Source organism: Dipodomys spectabilis, unplaced genomic scaffold (assembly GCF_019054845.1).
Source record: "Dipodomys spectabilis isolate Male_0828 unplaced genomic scaffold, ASM1905484v1 ptg000207l, whole genome shotgun sequence".
NCBI lineage: Eukaryota > Metazoa > Chordata > Mammalia > Rodentia > Heteromyidae > Dipodomys > Dipodomys spectabilis.
The window spans coordinates 3930390-3953735 of NW_024870884.1; the positions used below are offsets into that span (position 1 = coordinate 3930390).

At 42.0% G+C, this 23346-nt stretch overlaps 1 protein-coding gene across 2 annotated transcripts in view; it reads right to left on the reverse strand.

Annotated features, from left to right (window-relative positions):
• The window catches only part of Slc16a9 (solute carrier family 16 member 9), a 35787-nt gene extending 14577 nt beyond the window's left edge, over positions 1-21210 (reverse strand). The window contains exons 1-2 of one of the 2 annotated variants that reach the window (XM_042696348.1): positions 20921-21210; positions 7877-8109 (exon numbers count right to left, since the gene is read on the reverse strand). In XM_042696348.1, coding sequence (XP_042552282.1) covers positions 7877-8072 — 196 coding nt within the window. In that variant the 5' untranslated portion in view covers positions 8073-8109; positions 20921-21210. Of the gene's footprint in view, positions 1-7876; positions 8110-18848; positions 18949-20920 lie in introns of those variants that run through there. The other variant, XM_042696349.1, reaches the window with a different exon arrangement.
• Between the last annotated feature and the right edge of the window lie 2136 nt (positions 21211-23346).

The window sequence follows — 23346 nt, forward strand, 5'->3', positions numbered from 1 at the left end:
CATCTTCACAGAGGACAAACTTTATGCTTCATTGATTCTTGGCAGTTTTTTAGTCTCCATTTTATTCATTTCTGTTATAAGCTGTATCATTTCTTTCCATCTGCTACTTTGGGGTTTGGTTTGTTCTTAGTTTTCTAAGAGTTTTGGCATACATTGACTATGTATTTGAGACCACTCTGGGTTTTGGGTTTTTTTCCTATGTAGGTACTCATATCTATAAGCTTGACCAAAAGGTGAAAGACCTCTATCACGAGTGTTATAAAATCTGAGGGGAAAAAAAATGAAAGGAAGACAGAATACAGAAATGCCTCCCATGTTCATGGAGTAACATAATTAATACTGTGGAAATGGCTACACCACTGAAAGCAATCTATAGACACAATGCAGTGTTCATCGAAGTCCCAACGTCATTCTTTCCAGAAATAGAAAAAAAATCAATCCTAAAATTCATAGGAAAGCATAAAAGATCCCAAATTGCAAACTTTAACCTCAAGCCAAAGAGCAAATGCTGGAAGTATCACAATACTGGATTTCAAATTGTACTATATAGCCATAGTAACAAAAACAGCATGATATTGGCACAAAAGCAGACATAAAGACCAACAGAATTGAATAAGAGCCCCAAAAATATACTCAGTCCACTACAGTCATGATTTTTGACAAAAGTACCAAAACACACTGGGCCTGTGGCAAGACAGAACATCATGGTAGAAGGGTGTGTTTCCCATGGTTCCCAGGAAGTAGAGAAAGGAAGAGGCCAAGGACAAGGCACCTTTCAAAGCATGCCCTACAGGATGTGAGGATGATCTGGGTACACTTGTCACTTCATTGATCAGCCAGATAGCTTCAGCTGATCTGGCTGGTTAGACAGGTACCCCCTTCGTCCATTACCACTCAGTGTATGTTCCTCCCTGAGCTGTTAGTTCAGTTGTACAAGGTGACCTTCCTACATAAGAAAGGGACATCTTTAGTCAAGAGTATACAAGTACTCGTGCTTCATTGGTAGAACCTCCCAGTTCTCAAAGGCTGTGACCTTTACCCTCTAGCTATTCCTCACCTGTCAAAGTTTCCCAAACAGTGCCACCAGTTGTCGATCAAGCCCTTGGCACATGAGCCTGAAGGGGACATCTCAAAACAGGTAGCGTTGAGAAAGAAATTATTCTCTTTGGGGGGGAAAAGCGTAACCTCTTTACATTTCTCACGAACATTTAAGAAAAGCTGGGTGCTGGTGGCTCACACCTGTAATTTTAGCTACTCAGGATGCTGAGATCTGAGGATCATGGTTCAAAGCCAGCCAGGGCAAGAAAGACTCTGATCTCCAATAAACTACTCAGAAAAAGCCAGAAGTGGAAGTTTAAGAGAGATCCAAGATCACAATCCTGGCAACATCTGCTGCATTAAAGCCATAAATTGGTGTATGGTATGATAGGCACAATGGCAACCAGGTTGTGGACCTGCCACAACTGAGGACTTCCTGACCGAGGCAATCAAGCCCCTGAGACCACCATCCCCCCAGTTCTCATGGAGGAATCCCATCGCGTGGCCTCCTCCAGGCTGTTCGGTTCCTCCTGTCTTGAGTTAGCAGACATCGTGAATCTCAAGTACATTAATATGAGAAAGAAAAAGGCACCCTCTCAAATCCTTATTGTGATTGAGTTTCTTGCTGATGGCTTGGTTTGGTGATATTGATATAGAAAAACCAGATATCCCTTGTTCTCACAATCCTGGAACTGCCTGGTGTACAGGAAACTGGCCAATGTGATGGAATCCCATGGGCATCAATTCAGTGCTCCCTGATCAATTCAGTGCTTCAGGTAATGCTCAAGCCCAGCTCCGCTGGCCCTCACAACCCTCAACAATGAGGTCGGCCATACAAACTCATCTTATTTACCTGGGAATAAGTTTACTGGCTCTTATGAGCAATCTGAAGGCTAGAAGAATGGAGGTGGAGAGACAGTTAAATCTCTCTTGACTACAAAACTACAGAATGACAAAAAAAAAAGACAGAAAGAAAGATAGACAGACAGAGAGGGAGGGAGGGAGGAAGGGAGGAAAGAAAGAAAGAAAGAGAGAGAGAGAGAGAAAGAAAGAAAGAAAGAGAAAGAGAGAGAAAAAAGAGAAAGAAAGAAAGAGAGAGAGAAAGAAAGAGAAAAGAGAGAAAAAAAGAAAGAAAGAGAGAAAGAAAGGAAGGAAGGAAGGAAAGAAAGAAAGAAGGAAAGAAAGAAAGAAAGAAGGAAAGAGAAAGAGAGAGAGAGAAAAGAAAGAAAGAAGGAAAGAGAAAGAAAGAGAAAAAAGAAAGAAAGAAAGGAAAGAAGGAAGGAAGGAAAGGAAGGAAGGAAAGAGAAAGAAAGAGAGAAAGAAAAAAGAAAGGAAAGAAAGAAGAAAAGAAAGAGAAAGAAAGAAAGAAAGAAAGAAAGAAAGAAAGAAAGAAAGAAAGAAAGAAAGAAAGAAAGAAAGAAAGAAAGAAAGAAAGAAAGGAAGGAAGGAAGGAAGGAAGGAAGGAAGGAAGTTACTTTTATTTCAGCTACTAGGTTGTCTGAAAAGTTACCCTATCCTTGTCTTTGAATTTGAAGTGAAAAGGTGTTCAGGCTTATCTTAAAATACCACAAAACCAAGGTAGTCCTCTAGTTCAGTTCCCTTCCATTTCTCCTGAGAAACAAAATCAACAGGAAAGATATAAGAGATTTATTGCAAGGAATTGGCTTAGGCGACAGGCCAGGTGAAACCTGCCTAGCTAGGCAAGTCCAAGGTCTATAGGGCAGGCCATCAGGAAGGGCAAGTTGGGACTCTCAGGTAAAAGCTGAAGCTGCAGGTTTTGGATAGAATTTCTTCCTCTGAGACAGCTCATTTCTTCTCTTACAGCCTTACAATAGATTGAGTCAAATCCAACCAGATTATCCAGGATAAACTCCCTTTCTAAAAGTTAACTAGTTGCTGACCTTGTTCACATCTATGAAATACCTTCACAGCAATACCTAGATTAGATTGCATAACCAGGGAACACAGCCTACTCAAGTTGATGAATAAAAGCTGTCTTCACCAGAAGGATCACCTGAAGTGTGTGCTCTCGGTCTTTGCTTTCAGGGATTCTGCATGTACTGTCCTCTCTACCTATCCACCTGCAGTCTAATCTCCTGTCTGGCCCACCTCAGACGGTCTCTATAAAATCTGCAAAGGAAAAACAAAATGAGGTAGCTCTGGTTTGGAGCGCTTAACATGGCATGGGGAGGCCATAGTTCATCAGCTCTCAGGCACGCCCATTGACGGCAAACATACCCACCCGAGGGTGCAGTTTGATCTCTAAAACCTTGTTAACCTCTGCTGACCTTCTTTTAATGAACTTCTTCCCCTAAACTGCTTAGAGACTAAGACCACATCCAGCCCTTCCCTTTCAGGACTGCCCTTTGCCAGCCTAATCATAATAACTGACTAACAAATGATGTGTCTGAGAGTTATCCAAAGCATGCAAAAGTGAAATCTAAATAGAAAAAGCTTAAGCCAGGCACTGGTGGCTCATGCCTGTAGTTCTAGCTACTCAGAGGCTGAGATCTGAGGAGGATCATGGTTCAAAGCCAGCCCAGGCAGAAAGTCTGTGAGACTCTTATCTCCAATAAACTACCAGAAAACCTGAAGTGGCACTGTGAGTCAAGTGGTAGAGCACTCACCTTGAACTGAAGAGCTGAGGGACAGAGCTCAGGCCCAGAGTTTAAGTCCTATGACCGACAAAAAAAATAAATAAATAAAAATAAAAAGCTTAAACCAGGGACAGTTTCCAATGAAAAATCTCTTTGAGACTTTAGGAGGGGTTAAAAATAAAATCCTGATACTGGGCTGAGAAGGTAGTTCAGTGGTAGAGTGCTTGCCTTGCATTCATGAGGCCTTGGGTTCGATTCTTCAGCACCATATAAGCAGAAAAAGCCCAAGTGGCGCTGTGGCTCAAGTAGTAGAGTGCTAGCCTTGAGCTGAAGAGCTGAGGGACAGTGCCTAGGCCCTGTGTTCAGGCCCCATGACTGACAAAAAATAAAAAATAAAAAAAATCCTGATGCTGAAGGTATTGCTCAGTGGCAGCAGGTACTCTTTGTCTCATTGATAAGAACTGAAACACTAAGAACAGGTCTCCATCTGGTCTCTATCTCTAAGCTTGTCCCAGTCTTCTCCGGTGTCAACAGTATTATTGATCTTGTTTCTCCAGAACAGAGTTGTCTTGAAAGTGGATGATCAGAGTGGCTCACATACTGTTTATATGCTGCTTGCTAATACAATACAACCACAATATTCAAGATAACTTCTAATTTATAAGTACAAATAAATAAAGAAGACCAGCATTGAGTATGTCCAGTAGAGTCAGTTACGTTTACCACTGAACTCAGTGTCTGAAGTGTGTATGTGCGTGCAAGTACCCATGCTCTCCTACAAGTCTTAGCTCTTTGACCAGATCCAAGGTCCTCTTCAGACTAGTAGATGATATCAGACCTAGAAAAGTTAAGCAACTTGCATGAGATCATCTAGCTAAATTGTGGCTGAACTAGGACTTGATTTAGCCTGACTTCACTACAAGCTCTTTGGAGTACTTATTCTCTCCTAAATTTTGGTATGATTTGCCATCTCTCTAGCCCCTACAAACCATCTTTCTTTCTTTCTTCCTTCCTTCCTTCTTTCCTTCCTTCCTTCCTTCCTTTCCTTCCTTCTTTCCTTCCTTCCTTCCTTCCTTTCTTCCTTCTTTCTTTCTTTTCTCTTTCTTTCTTTCTTTCCTTTTCTCTCTTTCTTTCTCTCTTTTTCTCTCTTCCTTCTTTCCTTCCTTCCTTCCCTCTCTCTTTCTCTCTCTCCCTCCTTTTTTTTCTTCCTTGGATTTGTGATCTAAGTAGTTGTACAGGGACCAGATCTTAGAAGGCTCTCACTCTTGGTTTAATGCTCTGCTATCCCTATCTTGAAAGTCTTAATTTTTTTAGGGATCTTGCATTTTGTTTTGCACTTGTCCTACAAATTTTGTAACCAATCCTGCTTAAAAAGGAAGGTGGCTTCCCCTGGCCTTCAAGACATGATTGCCCACCTAGAAATGTGACAAAAGTATAGAGCTACAGGTCAATTTCTAAGGGATGGTCAGCCCCAGCTCTGACACAAATTTCTCATTCCCCACTACCTTTAACCCTGATATCAACTACTTGATAGACAGATGAAGTCTTGTTCCCTAAGGATATACAAAGTGAGACATCATTTCAATATCTTTGGCCCTTGTGGGGAGGGAGGGGAATTGCATTTCTATTTAAGTCTATGCTAACAGAAATGGTGAGTTAGAAATGTTTCCAAAATTCCTCTCCACAGCCAGGCACTAATGGCCCAGGTCTGTAATCTTAGCTAAAAGGATCATAGTTCAAAGCCAGCCTGGGCAAGAAAGTCCATGCAACTCTTATCTTCAATTCACCATCATCAAAAAAAAAAAAAAAAGCTATAAATGGAGCTGTAGCTCAAAGGGTAAAGCTATAGCTTTGAGCAAAAAAAAAAAAAAGACTCAGTGATAATACCCACGCTTTTAGCTGAAGCCCAAGGACTGGCACACATACACACACAAAAATTCCTCTCTATGGGTTGGTTTCTAGAAAGCAGAAGTGTACTTTTAGTTCCTTTACAGACATATCAAATTAACATTTACTTGTACTTTGAGAGCTTTGTAAACAATCCCTAGTTTAAAAAACTGTCTCAAATAAATCTTGGGCAATATAGCACTGTTGTTTCATTCGTTTAGTTATGCTTAGTTCTCTTATTTGGCATGGCCAGCTGCTCTGGCATTGTTTTTCATGTCCTGTGTGTCTTGTTTTTAATTTGACAAAACAGTACAAGAACTAGATGCAATTATTTTTTATTTAAATATCCAAGAAATATTATATTTAAAAGAAGAATGCTATTGTACTTTGTTTTAAGCAGAAAACCCTTAGAAAAACCACATTTGATATTCCTATTTTCTCCACTAGGTGAATATGGTAACTCATGCTTGTAATCCAGTAATCAGGAGGTTGAGGCCAGGCGGGACTACATGGTGAGACCCTGTCTCAAAAAGCAAGGACTGGGGCTATAGCTGAGTAATAGAGCATTCGTCCAGGGCTGGGAAGGTGGCTCAGTGGTAGAGCACTTGCCTTGCATGCTCCAGGCCCTGGAGTTCAATTCCTCAGCACCACATAAGAAAAAAGCTGGAAGTGGCACTGTGGCTCAAGTGGTAGAGTGCTAGCCTTGAGCTGAAGAGCTGAGGGACAGCGACCAGGCCCAGAGTTCAGGCCCCACGACCAGACCCCCTCCCAATAAAAGAGCATTAATCCAGCATGTATAGGGCCCTGGGTTTGATCCTCAGCACTGCCAAAAGAACTCAAAACAACAAAAGAATAGTAATTATGATTTGCTCAAGGAGTCAAGACAAGTTCACAGCACACAGGATGAGAATCTGGGTCTACAGCTCCCATCAGCACTGAAATCAAACCAAGTAAGTTAGAGATGAAACCTAAATATTACTATAGAATTAACACAATGGCTCCAAAAATTGAAGTCACATATAATGGTAACAGGAATGAAAAATCTTCTGCTGTTCTCTCTAAAAATGATAGATCACCATTGTGTCATATGTAACCATTTAGCAAATTGTTATTTGTGAAGACACTCAAACCAAAACACATATCTCTTACACATAATTCTGTAGGTTAAACCTTAATAGTACTATCTTTGTAAGACAGGACTATGACTTTTTAGATCATATTTTTCCAATGAAGCCGTAAAAGCAGGGCATGTGATTTGAACCCAGTATAGTTGGATCAGAAGAGTCATCAAGAGCTCACAGGACTCTGGGGGGGGGGGGGCGGGGGGGGCATCATCCAGTCCTTTATATACTCACATATCTTGGACATACCTGCCACACTACCTTCATCTCCCTCACTTGTTTGAGTTCATGAATATATATTCCTCACTAGGCAGTGCGCCCCTTAAGAGAAGGAACCATATGCTTTCAATTCATCTTTTCATGTCTAGCATCTTACATAGTACCTGGTACATAGTAGTAAGTACATGTACATGAATAAATGCTAGACCTGAAAATAAATGCATATGTCAACTCACACAGGATCATAGATATACACACACACACATATAGAACATGTTTGTAACTGTGAGACTATCTGAGGAATTTGGAAGCAGAGGAGAAAAGAATGATAGAGGGTGAAAAACACAGAAATATATCATATCCATAAATACTGACAACAAAATGGAACTCACTGATTGCTATTGAATAATAGAAGCAGTAGGGAATGAGGAACATGAGAAGTTGAGAAGCAGTCAATATAATTAAATACAAAATTTGCATGTTTGAAATACCACAGTGAAAACTGGACAATATACACTTAATTAATCAAAGGACTGTAAGCCAGGTCTTGTCTGGACTGTGAGTACTTGTGGGGGGAGGGAGCAATAGAAAGAGTAAGGAGCATAGATAGGCCCAAATGCTCCATGTACATGTGTGAAAATGAAATAATGAAGTTTAATGAGATTGATTTGGTAAGGATAAGAGAGAAAGACAAAGGGAGTGAGTTTGATTAAGGTACATTATATCGTGTCAGGATGATAACCAGACATGATAGCAACTCATGATGCTAATAAAAATATCTGAGAAAAAAAAGAAATGAATGAACAAAATGATTGACTACAATTACAGAATTTCTATTCTTTCATACCAATTTATTGCAGTAAGACAGTGGTGCTGTAATCCCAATGACATCAGGAAAATATATACTGTTCTTAAATTGTTTAAAGCTTTCTCAGTCTTGTACAATGTTTAATGATGAAGCAAATGTAATTAAATAATAGATGAATATGAATAGACATAAATTTTTCCACTTACTTGCAAGCAATCCAACTCCACTTGCCAGAGATCCGACCCAAGCTGTTTTTCCTTTCCCTTCACCAAAGGCATCCAACCATTCTACATACAACACTCCAACAGCCAGTGGGGAGCCATAACACAGGAACTGAGTGAAGAAGGAGACAGCCACAATCACCCAGCCCCATCCACCATCAGGTGACTTTTTAAATTCCATTGTAAGGTACAACAAAGGTGGTGTGTCTCTCTAGGGCCTAGTGAACAAACACACAGAAAGAAACAGAAAAGTACATTTAAGACTGTGGTAGAGTATTCTGAATTAAAATATCTTCTAAACTAAAAAAGTAAGATTCTCTACACACATACAGGACAATCACAAAACCAGGGGCATATCAAGTTCCAAATTTCACTTATGCATTGTGTAAGTCATGCATTCACTTTGCATTTTAAATGCAAAACACAGGAAGTGAAATGTCTGCTTCCACCCTTATCACCTGCCATCACATTCCTATCTTTTCCCAGCCAGGGGAAGGATTTTTTGGGTTTTTGTTGTTGTTGTTTTGTTTTGTTTTATTGTGAAAATACCATACAAAGGGGTTACAATTACATGGGCAAGATAGTGAGTACATTTCTTATCAAGCATTGTTGCCTCCTCCTTTGTTTCCCCTTCCCATCCCTTCCCTTCTCCACCCCCCATCCCCACACCTCCTACCACCCCCCACCCTCCCAACCCCCCACCCCGCCAAAGTTGTAAAGTTCATTTTTCAACATAACGTCTTGTACATCTCATTGTTGTAATGGGTCCACCTGTATCCCTATTTAAACAGTTTGTTTTTTCCCTTCCCCTCCACAAATTATACCAACATCAAATAGAGTGAAAGCAGGGCTTATACCCTGGGAGAGATACATACAAAGCAATAAAGAAATCATCCTATAAATATGTTGGAAACAATCGCAAGAAAGAAAAAAAAACATTTGAATCCTTATCTTGGGGTTCATTGCGCCTAACATCAACTTGTCTGACAGTTTCTATTTGTCTCAGATATATACTAGTTATTGCAAATAAGGAAACCATGGGACCTATATTTCTTTGGGCCTGGCTTACTTCACTTAATAAGGATTGGTTTTAGTTTCTCAGTTTTTCATTTCTTGAGCACCCCAGGATGAAGACTAACAGCAAGCAGGGGACTTGTTAGATCTGTCCTTGAGTAGGTGCACACCACAACCTTCACCAAGTTGAGAGTCTGTGCAGTTTCTTTACACCCATACAAGCCAAACCAAGCAAATGTTCCAAGGTTTCCCCCTTTCAACAAGCAACAGCATATGCACCTAACATTCTGCACCTTATTTTCACCTGCTTAACATCCTTACACACAAAATTAGAGAGTCTAAAATGCAGCACTAGGGCAACACACTTGTGTAAACAGAATAATTCAAATAAGTCAATGATTTCCAGATACAGAAATTCTTTGAAGTAATTAGACATATTCCTGCATCAAAAAAAAGGACTCTTTCTAGTATGTGCTCTATTATAAAAGTAAACCATACAATTCTGGTCCTTCTAAGGACAATTCAGCACTTTAAAATTCCCACTCATAATCTTTCTTAAAAAATATAGTTTCTCTTATTCTTGGCAGTACTCAGGTTTGAACTCAGGGCCTTGTGCATTCTAGGCTGATGTTCTACCATTGAGCCACCACTCTAGGCCTTCTATTCATTGCTTATTTTTGAGATAGGGTCTTATTTCCTGCTGAGCACACACTTGGACTGCCATCCTCCTATTGTTCACTCTCCTTTATAACTAATATGACAAGTGTGTGCTACCACACCCAGCTACTTATTGCTGAGTTGGAATCTTGCAGACTTCTCTACCTGGGCTGACCTGACACTGCAATTCTCCTGTGGCTTCCCACGCATAGGCAGGATGACAGATGTACAACACTGCACACATCTACTGTTCAAAGAACTGTTTTGCCTGGGCTGGCCTGAAGCTAGGCTCTTCCTGATCTCAGTGCCAAGTTACTAGGATTATAGGCATGAGCCACCAGTATTCAACGAGGTAGCATAGGATAGTAATAGCCAAACATCTGAAGAGATTATGAGGGTGTTTAAAGACAAATGTACATGAGATCATCCTTCATTTCATCCTTTAAATTATAGACTTTGGAGAAAAGCACACAATAACATAGGTAGAGTAACAGAATCATGGAGAACAACAGGATTTTCTGGAAGGTGATCATGTCTATCGCCAGTTCTCAAATCTATGTCGACAGAAATTCCTGTCTACACCAAATACCTTAGCTATACCTTGCTTTGCCGTACCATGACTTACTTGCCATTTCCACACATTGGATGGGAGCCAGAGAAATTCTCACAGTAAATATTTAGGAGGGCAAACCTTTGAACTAGGAAGTTATATACTAACTTGTCCTACCAAGGCAAGCTTTTATGAAGTTGACTACTTCCTCCTCATTCATCATGTCATAGTTTAAGACATGTACCATCTCAATAGAACATGCTAGAAATAGCTGAAATCACCACCGAGTGATTTCTTGTTTTCATTTTACTCCTGTAGTTTTCTTTTGTTGCTTTAGGTACCTTTCACCTACCATTTCTCTCACAGTCTATTCAAGGTAACTGCACAATTAGGCTGGTCTTCTGTATCAGTCAGCTTTGTGTCACTGTGACAAATAGTTGAGAGACAAGCTTAAAGAGAGGAAAGTAACCACAGTCTCAGTCTGTGATCACTGGCTCCATTACTGTGGTCATAGTGGCACCATAGTGGTATAGTTGTGGGAGCATGTAGAGGAGCTACTCACTTCTGGGCTGCCAGCAAACAGAAACAGAAGTATAGAAAAGGTCAGGTCTCCAATACATCCTTCCAAAGCAAGCTCTCAGTGAGCTTTCTCTAAATAGGCTCCACTTTCTACTTTTCCCCATCCTCCCAATAATACCATCAAATTATGAATCCAATAAGAATTGACCAAGTCAAGCCCTCAGAATCCAATCATTTTCCCAAACACATTAACTGGCAGTACATGTTCCCAATACATGCACGAGCCCATAGGGGATACTCAAACCATAACATTTTCATTTCCCCCTTATTTGTAATGGTACTGGACTTCCTTTAGGAGACATGTCTGGCCCCATGAGTAGAGGGTTGGTAGAACTGTTCATCAAGGGCCTAATCCTTAGGGATTAGGATGTCTACCTATGAACTGGCAGCGAATATCACAAATATTCAGATCACAACTCGCCCTGCGCCTACCTAGAAGTGAAGGCTAGAGCTGGCTGTTCTGTTAACTTTACCCTGCCATCTACATTGCTCAACAGAAAACTTATTTACACCTCAACAATCTTTACCCATCATCACAACTAGGTTTTAAGTAGAAAGAGAAAAGGCAGTTCTTGTAGGCAACAAGTTAGGAAAACTGAACAAGATGTTGATAGGGAATAGCCTCTTGGACTGCTGACCTTAGTAGAATAAATTCTGGCCTACAACAGCATCTTGCTGACCCATAGCTCACAGAAAATGACAGCTCTGGTCTGACCGTCCAAAGCCAAGAAAGGAAGACATCCTTCCCTCAACCCCCATGACGGCATAACCTAGTCTCATAAGTTAAGGACACCCTACCTAGTTTCTCAGGATTCATCTGCTCCCTGCCTGCAGACTTCAGAAAAGCTGGAGGTCTTGAGACCCTCAGCACAATTGCTCCTTCTTGAGTCTGACTGCCCTCCCCTCTGGATAGAGCACTTTTGCTCTGCATTCACTCTGTTTATATTAATAATTAAGTCTCCTCTGCATCTCCTCTGTATCCCTTGAATTCTTTCTGCCCACCCTCACCTGGTCAACTGAATCCTGTGACATGATGACCAAAACAAAAGGTATATATTTTTCTTTTGTCTATAAAATGTTTGGGGAAGGAGGAGGGAGGAGTCAGGAGGTGGGAAGGGAACGGATGGTAGGGGAAAAACAAAGGAAGGGGTAACAATGCTCCATAGGAAATGTACTCATTATCTTACTCATGTAACTATAACTCCTCTGTACAGTATCTTTACAATATGTGTGTGTGTGTGTGTGTGTGTGTGTGCGTGTATATAAAATGTTTTGGGAAATGAAGAAGGGGAATAATGTCTGTGATACAAGATTTAAGAGATAAATACATCCACTTATCTGCATATTAGCAAAAGATTAATGAAAATAGAATAAATAATAGAATTATTAGAACTTTGCATGAGAATATTTTTTTTCAGATAGTAGTGGACAGATCCTTCCCTATACCTGGCAGCCTGGAGTAGGAAGCAGTCAGTCCTTTCTTTGATAATTGGCCTAAGTGTTCTGCTGGAAGCCTGGATGTTCTGAATCCACTTTAGAGACATTCTAAGACTTTAATTTTGAGGGCCGCCACAACTCCTGCTCCAAAAGACTATATTCCAGTCACAGCTACTTCAAAAACCTTGTTCCAGCCTTGGAAGGCAGCATCCCAGGGGAAACAAGCCTGGGCAAACTTTTAGATGACCCTTCAGCTATTCTTTCTCAAGATAAGAAAGAAAATACCATCTCAGTAAGTCAGCAAGAAGCCAGTGATTGGAGATACTAGAAGCTGTGCTATGATTGGTATGAATATAGTCCTTCATTTGCATATCACACCCATGCATACACACTCTTGGATGTTTAAGCAGGCTGTTCATCTCACTTTTCAAGCCAACCAGAAGTTAATTTCTCTGTACTGCCCCTGTGTTATTGCAACATCAGACCCAAAAAAAGACTTCTCCTGGATGATCTTTTCTTTGCCTACTTCTGATTTGTCTCATAGTGTTAACAGTCTGAGCTGGTAACAGGAAGAGGAGATAGTGGAGCAGTGAAGCAGCGAAAGTGGTTGCTGTAGTCAGAAGCAGTGGGAGCAGAAGCAACAGAAACAAAGAAAGAAGGCAACATGAGGCAGAAAGTCAAGAAGGCAGTGGACAAAACACTAGAGCTTTCAGTCACTAGAAAAGTTCCTAGAGCCACTGAACCTTGAAGACCAAGGGTCCCAACACCTAAGCCTAAAGAGCTGCGATACTGATGTAAATGCTGAGGGCCCCAAAACCCAAGGCTTAGGACTATAATACTAGTTGGCACTGGCTGCTGCTGTCCCTAGTTGCTACTTAGAGCCAAGGCTTTCACTAACTACAAAATGCTGGCTGCTGGCAGTCAGAACCCAAAGAAGCAAGCTTCATACCTGAGCATCCAGAATTAGCTCTCTGACTTCTAAGGCCCAGTTGCCATGAAGACTCTAGCTCTCCATGAGTGGAGCTTCATGGTCTCTGAGTCTGTCAGCCCAGCTCATAAGCTGTTGGCACTCAAGGACCCAGGACTACCAGCAGTAGAAATTCTATTTCTATTGAATTGCAGTTTCTTTACCCACTTGTAATTTCCATCCAAATAGAGAAAAGATATACCAGCTAGCTCACTGGGAACACGTCCATTACTAAAACTGTAATGTGTTTCAAAAATTCTAAGAGAAAGAAAAAACTGACTTCATAAATCTATGTCTTGCCTATATAATGCTATCTATTTGAATCTTTAAAGACCCAGCTATTACCCAAGTCTTTTGTTTTTCCTATAAAGGAAAACGTCTTGTAAGGAGCAGGAATCCAGTCACAAGCACAAACCTGTGCTCCTCACATCTAATCACATAACCCAGCCTTTGGACCTTCAGGCCCCAGCAGTGAGAGGCAGCTGGAATAGCCTTCTCTAACCTGCCTACTTGACAAATTCTTGTTCTACTTTCAAAACTGAGCCCAATTTTTTTCCTTGACACTGTCATAATACTCTCCAATAGTTAAGTCTTAGTCCCTCTGGGATCTCACAGCAAGGCTGACCTTAAATAGATAACATTTATTATCATTGATAACTACCATTTTTAAGGGCTCTAACCCTAAAGCCCAGCCTATAGCCCTAGCACTAAGAATAATGATTGATGCATTGTAAAAGCTCAACAAATCTTTAAGAAATGAACGTATGAATGCATAGGAAACTCACTCACCTAAATCCCTTGTATCTTTAAATAATTAAATGTCTTTCAACAAATGGCTTTCAATTCAACAAAATGAACTGGGTACATTCAGAAGTATTGTGGGTTACGAAAGATGGGGTCCTTGCCTGTGTGGAGCTGAGTCCACACCACTGTCTCTGAAAAGTTAGCCAAATGCAATGCCAAAGATAAAGAAATTTGACTTAAAAAAAAATTTTTTTTTCTCTTCTAGTTCTGGGGCTTGAACCCAGTACCTCTTGATCAGCTTTTGTGCTCAAGGCTGATGTTTACTACTTGAGCTACATCTCCACTTCTGTTTTTTGTTTGTTTTTTGATGCTTAAGTAAAGAGTCTCAGACATTTGTCTTCCCAGGATGGCATCAAACCTTAATCCTCAAATCTTGATCTCCTGAATAGCTAAGATTATAAGAGAGAGCCATGGGAACTGGCCACAACTAATTTTTCAGATAAATCTATGTTTGCTGACTGAAAAATTACCTGATTCTTCCAGATTTGGTTAAACATTCCTTTTAGCCACTTTGAGTGAAATCTTGTCAATTACAATGTGGATGGAACTGGAGAGTATTATGTGTAATGAAATAGACCACAGTCAGAAAGATATATATTCCATGATTTTATGTGTTGAAGCTATATCACCTCATAAAAGTAGAAAATAGAACAGTAGTTTCTAGAGACTAGAAAGGAAAGTAGAGAGAGGGAAAAAGAGAGGTTGGATAATAGGTATCAAAATTCAGTTAGATAAGAATTAATTCTAATATTCAGTTACAGTAAGGTAATTAGAATCCAGTGTAATTTATTATTATATATCTTAAAGTAACTGGAAAAGTTCAAAACTATCCAACATATAAAAATGATAAATGTTTGAGGAGATAGGAACGCTATTTTTCCTGATGTGGTCACTATCATTTGATTATCTGTAAACATGCATTTAACTCTCATGTTGTACCCCATAAATGTGCACAAATATTATGTGTCAATTAAAAAGAAAATTCAAATGATAAACAGTTGTTTACCTCCAAGACATGTTCAACCTTTGGTGATAGCATATTTTTAAAGTGCAAGGAAGCACTAAGTCATTAGAACCTCAGTTGAGCACAAAGACAAACAGGCTCAGAGCTGTCATCCAGAGCCTGTGTTTGTCCTCTGGTGGTCATCTTAGGCCGTGAGGTATGTTCTGTGGCAGTTCTGACCATGCTATTCTCATTTTGTTTGCTCAGATGTTTCCTTCCTATTGTCAACATCTGCTAGGGACTTCAAGTTAGAGTTAGACCAAATCAGGCTCCTCAAAGTGGAATCAGTTATTTTGCCTGTTTGGGAAATATTTCATTGACACAAAGCAAAGAACTTATTCCAGTCATCCAAATCTAAGAATAACATCTTCAACAATACAAAGCCAGGTACCAGCAGCTCACACCTAGCTACTTGAAAATCTGATCCTAGTTAGAAGCTAGTCTGGTTTTTGAAACTCCATCTTCAAAATAACCATGAAAGCCAGGTGCTGGTGGCTCATGCCTGTACTCATAGCTACTCAGGAGGTTGAGATCTGAGGATCATGGTTCAAAGCCAGCCCGGGCAGAAAAGTCTGTGAAACTCTTATCTCCAATAAACCACCAGAAAACCGGAAGTGGCGCTGTAGCTCAAGTGGTAGAGCGCTCGCCTTGAGCTGAAGAGCTGAGGGACAGCACCCAGGCCCAGAGTTCAAGCCCCATGACCAACCAAAAAAAAAAAAAAAACCATGAAAAAGCAAGGCTGGAGGTATGACCAAGTTAACCCAAACAATCAAACTACAACACAGTCAAAAAGAAAGGAAAGAAGAGAATTTGGTTATAGTAAAAAATTACACTACATTGCTCCTAAGAATCATAGTTATTAAAGAAAATTTAGGCTTGAAATAATAAGAAAAACTATTATTTTGGTTTTTTTCTTTATTGATCCATCCAGATATTCTTTTATAAAATCTATATTACCTCAACTCACAAAAGTCAAGTCTTTTTTTTCTTTTTTTTTAGGGGGGGGGTCCAGTTGTGGGGTCTGAACTCTGGGCCTGGGCGCTGTCCCTCAGCTCTTCAGCTCAAGGCTAGCGCTCTGCCACTTGAGCCTCAGCTCCACTTTCGGCTTTTTTCTTTTTGCTTATGTGATGCTCAGGAATCGAACCCAGGGCCTCAGGCATGCAAGGCAAGCACTCTACCACTGAGCCACCTTCCCAGCCATAAAAGTCAAATCTTTAACTTATCTCTGTGGAATTTGGATAGCTATGGTTAGAAGAGGGGCACCATACATGATGAAATCTTGCCAGGTTGAAGACAATGACCATAAGTCAAGCAACCAATATTTTGTACAAGTAGAAAGCTAGAAACAATTTCTTAGTATTTGGTTATTTCACTTTGAAGAATAAGAAGAAAAATGTTTAAAGAAATATCTCTGGGTTCTGGCATTACATCATACTAATTGTCCCTAAAATGAAAAATTAACACAAGTAATTCATTCCTGGAGCCTCTAAATTCAATCAGCAATATGTTCATCATTCAGATCTAGCTCAATGATATGCTTCAGCAAAAGGGAAAGAGATACATTAAAAGACCAAATGGATCCAAGATAGGATTACACATACTGAAACCAGAAGAGATATAGGAAATCATCTAACCACACATTGGCAACAAAAAGGCTGTATCTGGTCTCTAGGTGTGTTTTACTTGATCTGCTCAGTGTTAACATGTTTATTTAAGAAAATTTGAATAGGGCAACCTTTTTAAAGCTAGAAGATTTCACATTTTAAAAAATCTGAATTTCAGAGTTAAAGATCCAAGTCTTGGCAACACTATGCTCTCATTCTAATACAACCATTAACTAGAACTGAATCAGTTTCACCCTTATTAGATGGGCATAATGTTTCCAGTTCTTCTATTCCCTAATGCCTCCCTAACACAGGACCAAGTCTGACTTGTAGTTAAAGTTTCTCTGGGTTTCCTCCCACTGCCTCTCCCCCATAATTTTGGCTTCTACGCTCATTTATGATACCTCACTCACCTGAGTGAACCTTGTGAACTTGTCATCCATTAATCTTATTCAACCACTCAGTTAACACATGAGAAAACTCAGCTTTCAAGATGCCATGCTAAGGGAGAGAGCAGTATTTAGATCCCTCAGTTAACAATCCATTAAATAGTCATCTAAGTCCGGCTCTCGGATGAGAAAACAGCAGGATATGTTTATTATTCAGAGTCAGAAAATTAGGAAAAGTTTAGAGTCTCAAGAGAATTCAATACAAGCAAAATGAGGGCCGGATGCATAGGTACACGTTTAGCATCTCGTCTCTCTAGGCCCAAGCTTGTCCTGCTCATGGTGCTACCAGACTCCTCCTGTAGTTTATCTTCATTCCACACAACCCTACCCAATGCTTGGTCCCAGGAGATGTTCTGATAGAAATATACACACGCATATATATATATATATATATATATATATATATATACACACACACACACACACACACACATCTATATGATACTAAAGACACAGAAGTATTCTTTTAGCTTTGTATATGTTTTACGCAATTTGCATATAATTATGCATGTCCAATCTGTTGCTTGAATACATTCTTTAGCAAGACATTCAGACATATAGAGCTGTATGTGTGACGATAAAACACAAAAATATCTGCTACATTTGGAGATACAACTGGGAATAATGAAATATTAGAATGTGAAATTGGAAATTTCACTGGTTTGCTCTTCATATTTAAAGCTAATGTTTTTCTCATCCCAAGTCCTGTCTCTTCTTAAAGAGCTTAAGAGTCTATTTTGAGTGGATCAAATACAAATTCATATCATAGTTTTTGTTTGTTTGTTTGGGTGATATTGGTTTGGGTGAGGCACAAAGGGTCCAGAATGGCCTTGAACTTATAATTATCCTACCTCAGCTTCTCAAATACTGTTTTTACTGACATGTGCTATCCTACCTTCTCTATGTAATAATTTTAAGATGCATGAAGACTTTGAAATATGCCTTAACATTGACGGTATAGAGTGAAAACAATCCAAATTGTGAGAATGATGATAAAAAGAAAGAAAATATGCCTCCTGCAGGTACCAGACTGAATTTTTAACTTACACTAAATAGTTATTATGCGGTGCCTGATACTGGTGGCTCACACTTTCAATTCTACTTACTTAGGAGGCTGAAATCTGAGGTTCATGATTCAAAGCCAGTCCATTCAGTAAAGCCAATAAGACAGGTTTTTATCTCCAATTAACTAGCAAAAAACTAAGTGTAAAACAAGTGCCTTGAGTGGTGAAACACCAGCCTTGAGCAAAAAAGCTAAAGTCTACAAGCCAGTCCCTCAGTTTAAGTTCCACTATCAGCACATAAGAATAGTTATGTGTGACGCCTTATTATGTAACAGCACAATAGTTCAAAGGACAAGCTCTGGAGATTAATTGGGTTCAAACCCTGGCTCTATTTATTTGAGCAAACTTACCAGATTTCTCAGTCTAAAATTAAAATGGTGTGTCTTATGATAATAAAAAAATATAGGGCTACCTTGACATGCATGTCTAATAACTGTTACTCCTGTTACTAACAATTAAAACATAGAACAGAAAGTGGCCCAGGAAAGTGTCAATGGTTCCCCATCCAAGATCTGATCAACCTGGAAGTTATCCAATCATAAACTGCAGATTTGAAGGAAAAACAGAGCTGAATTTGAATAAAGCAATGAAAAGTATTCTAAACATGCTACTCTTTTAATAGCAACATTTATGGAAGACAAAATCGGGGAGATTTTAATCACTTATTTTAAGAAGAAATTCACAAAACTAACTTTCAAGGCAAGCAAGTTAGTTAACCCTGTTGCAATTGTCAGCAAAGATATAATACTGATACTCAATTTAACTTCTGAACATAGGATACTTGTCATTTTTCCCACAATCTAGCCCCATTCCCACCTCCCAGTCTTACCGATTTTAAATTCCAGGTTCTGCTTCCTTTGTGTACAACAGCCTTCCACACTTGTGCTATGCTACTTCCCCTCTGTCAGGGAAATCCCCTCCCTCTTCAAGTCCTAGCTGAAATGCTGCGCCTGCCACAAAACTTTTCTGCTTATAACCTCCAGTGAACCTCTCCTTTTCTTTGTCCTTCAATAGCACACAACTGATGCTGTCATGTGACTTCATTTGTGCTAGTTTGTATTATAGATATTTGTAAACACGCCCGTCTTCCTCACTAGACTAAACTCTTTAAGGAAGGAACCAGGCCTTGTTTTTCCTTGAATTCAACTTTAAGTTATAGTTCAATCCCTTTTTCCACAGAGAATGTATTTATGTCTACAAAGAGGCTCCCAAAGAAAACATCAGGGAGCTCACAATGCACGCATTTTTATATTTATTTTTGCACACTTTAGTTATAATCTAAATCAGTAGGAGATACTTCCCTAGAAAATATTTTTCTCTGAAGCAAGCTACTTTAGTTCACCTTCCCCTATACTCAACTGTATTCTATGAATAAACTCCAAAATCCTCTCATAAGAAAGACTATGGATTTTTTTTCAGAGTTTAAAAGATAAGGGTGAGGAATTAAAACTTGTAAATCTCACCATTTCTAATGTTTGTCTAGCTCCAGTTTCATGACCAGATCCATCTCCCAAACATTATGTTCTGTTCCACTAAGCATGCAGATAACAACCAATGCATAAACACTATTGTCATTGATGTCTCAAATCCAGAAGCTAGTAAAGACTTCCTAATGCCCTGATCTACCCACCACCCCTTTTCCCTTCCTGATACTTGTCCTTTAGACATAAAGAGCCCCAGAGAAGGAACCAAGAAACCTCTTCTTAGGCCATCAGTGGTGCTGAAAGGATGAATTGTGGGTTAAGCAATTTTATTATCTATCTTCTATTTCCAAGAACTTTCTTTTGGGGGGGGGGGGTTGTTTCTGGTAGTGAAATGAGCACCAAACCTGTTATCTGCAATATTGCGTATTGTTTAATCTGTAATTCTGTAATGAATGATCAGTCCTTTCACTTCTTAACTTCTCCAGCTTTATTATCAGCTGGCAGAATCTTTGAGTGCAAGAATCCATTTTTTTTTATTTAAACGTTTATCCAGATCATCGAGATTTAAAAATAAATATTGCTAAACTGTAGTTCAGGAAATTGACTCAAAAAAGCTATACCGAATAACTTACTAGGTAAGTTAATATATGTAGTGTAAATGCTGCCTAACCTTTTGGAGTAGTTGGTGCTGGCATCCCTCGAATGAAGGCAAAGCACTGATTTGCTTTTGAATGGCCAGATTTAAAAACGGTAAGTAGTTCTCACAAAGCCTGTGGGAGCTACTGAGGACAGGAAAAGTTACCAGGGCGAGCATAGTAAGCACCAAGTGCTCCCGAGTTCTACTCCTGCCTACATCCCATGCTGACCTGGCTGAACCTGGTACTGCAGGGCACACAGGCCCGCCTCTACCCCACCCCCACACCCCCACGTGCTGTTTTCCTAGCAGCCCAGGAGTACCAGGGGCGCCCAACCCCGACTCTTCCCTGGGCACCCGCGCGCACCTGATCTTAATCTGGGGAGCTGGAGGCCTAGGGGACCTTCGAAAAATAGGGTCCCAGCTGGGTGGCACAAATGTCTTTGTTCTGCCACCAGCAACCTCAGAAACTCTTGGGGGCGTCCCGGGACAGGACTCCGCCCTGACCCCCATACTATCTTCCCCTCAAGATCACCTGTCTTTTTCTCTAACAGTCCATTCACAAGGCAGCTCCCAGATCTCTGGGGCATTTTGCCCACCGCGGAGAAGCACCCTTATTTAAAAGCACAGAGTGCCAACGGGGTGAACGCAAGTGCGAGGCGGACACTCTCAGCCCCAGATCAAGAACCTGGCTGCAGGCTGCCCGGCCCACGGGCCACGGCGTCGCCACCACCTCGGGGCTCGGTCCAGAGTCGGAGGAGTTACTTGTCGTCTCCGGGAAGTCGCACCCACCGGGGCGATCGCCGGCGCTGGGGACCCTCCCCACGAGCCGCAGCCTTTTACCTGAGTCCCGGCCTCGGCGGGGGCTCCGGGGCGCAGCACGGAGCGCAGTGCCCCGGGCAGGCCGGGCGGATGGGGCGGTGGACACCGGTGGACACCGGCGGACGCCGCTGTCCTCGCAGCTCCGGGGCCGGGCAGCTATTTATCCCGGGACCCGGCCCCCGGCGCGGTATTGGGCGGTCGGTCCCGTTACGCGGGGCTCCGGGGGCCGCCGCCCTCCGTGCCCGCGGCGCCCCGCCGCGGCGGTGGCCGCGTGGAGCTGCTGCCGAGACCTGCCTCTTCCAGGGGCGCCCCCCTCCTCCCGCTCCCTGGGAAGTTAGCCCCTACCCCCCCACGCCACACTCCCCTCTGGGCTCTGTTCTTTACAGGGCACCCTGGCCAGTCTGAACCGGTTATGACTGAGCGCAGGCTGCAGGGGGAAAGAGGAGGAGGAGGAGGTGCAAGAGATGGAGCCGGAAAAGCGGGCGGTAGGGGCGCTGCGCCTGCTCTCGTGGCTCCCAACTGGGCCAAGAAGGAGGGAGGGCATGGCCCGGCCCCAGCCCGGCCCCGCCGGGAGTCACCCAGGCCGCGGGAGAGGTGGACAGGGCGGGGCAGGCGTCGGTCCGGGCCTGGCGCGCGCGTCTCCGCCGCAGGTCGCCCGCCGCCCACCTCGCGCCCGGGCCGGGCCCGCCCTTCACCCCGAGCGACTGCGGACAGCTGGGATCTGGGAATGAATGCCAGCCGCGCGGGGGTCTCCCGGGTCTCCCTGGCTCCCAGGGCCACCAGGCTCGCTCCTGGCCGGAGTTGTCTACTCTGCTGGCAGGGATCCCGGGGCACCAGGCATCAGAACTTTGAGAAGTCGGGGCTCCTGGGCAGTGGGGAGTAAAGATGCCAAGTGCTGTTCTTTGTGACCGCTGCGGGGCAAAGGAGGGCGCCCCGCAGTGCACACTGCACGCTGAGATGGAGGGGGAGGGGACGAGGACGTGGGGAGGGGGGGGAAGGGATGGTAGGAGGACAGGGAGAGGGAGGGGGAAAGAGAGGGAGGGAGCGGAGAGGGGTCAGGGGGAGGGAGAGGAAGAGGGGGGGAAGAGACAGGGAGGACCTGAGGACGCACTGTCTGTCCGGCAGCTGACCTTACTGACAATACTATCTTTGGCTTGAAGGTAAGGGGCACAGGAGCCAGCATGGCTGAGTGCTGTGTTCCCCACTGAGTCACTGCAGCCCACTGGGAACAGCACCTAAGTAACAGTGGCTAAGGAGGAGTGAAACACCCTCCCCCCACCACCACCTTTCCAGTATTGCTGATCTCGTTTTCCTCTTACTCTACCTCTCTTCCCACCTCTTTGTGGTGTACACTCAGATTTCTGGGAAGTCACATTGTGCTCTACGGGATTCTGAGAGAGGACCCACCACCTTGGTGAAAAATCCCTGTATACAGGGAAAGACAGTACCCTAGACCAGGTGGAGCTCTTACTAGGAGATCATTTCCAAAGGCCAGAGTCAGCCACCTAATCCCTTTGAGCCTGTTTCCTCACCTATTACATCAGAATGAGATTCTGAGGCTTGCCTGCATGTGGAATCTATGTGAGATGAGAAATAATGATAATAAGACAAAAAAAAATCCCTGTGGACCTGGCCACAGCTGTCATGTTCTTTACAGTGCAGCCATGGTGAGATTCATCCTGTCTGCCTCTCCCATTTCCTATTATTCCATTTACTGGATTCTAGATTAAAGGGAAGAGAAGAGTCAATAGTATTGTGTAAAAGAACAGAAAATTATTTAAACACACACACAGTAAGAATGGAAGAGACATGGTCCCCAAAAAAGTAGTTTCTGGGAGGAAGAAAATGAGCAGAGGATGCTATGCACACCACAAAAACGTATTTCTTTCTTTTTCTTTTCTTTTTTCTTTTTTTTTGTTGTTGTTGTTGGTCATGGGTCTTGAACTCTGGGCCTGAGCACTGTCCCTGAGCATTTCACCTCCAAGGTGGGCATTCTACCACTTAAGCCACAGTCTCACTTCCGGTTTTTTTGGCAGTCTCCTGGACTTTCCTGCCTGGGGTAGCTTTGAAGCGTGATCCTCAGATCTCAGCTGTCTGAGTACTAGGATTACCGGCATGAGCCAACAGCACCCAGCTAAAAACTTATTTCTAAAAAGGTAAAAGGACTCAGTAGGGACTGCTTATCTTGTACTCTATTTTTAACCTGGTTTGTGATTATTTAAATGTGTTTACTTTGTGATAATGCAGACTGATAAGTTGTATGTTTTTCTCTAGATGCTTTAATAAAAGATGTTCCAAAAAGCTTTTTATTTTATTCAAGTAAATCCTGACAAGAATAGTTCGCGCCAGCTGGGCTCTTGGTGGCTCACACCTGTTATCCTAGCTATTCAAGAAGCTGAGATCTGAGGATGGGGGTTCAAAGCCAGCCCAGGCAGGAACATGCATGA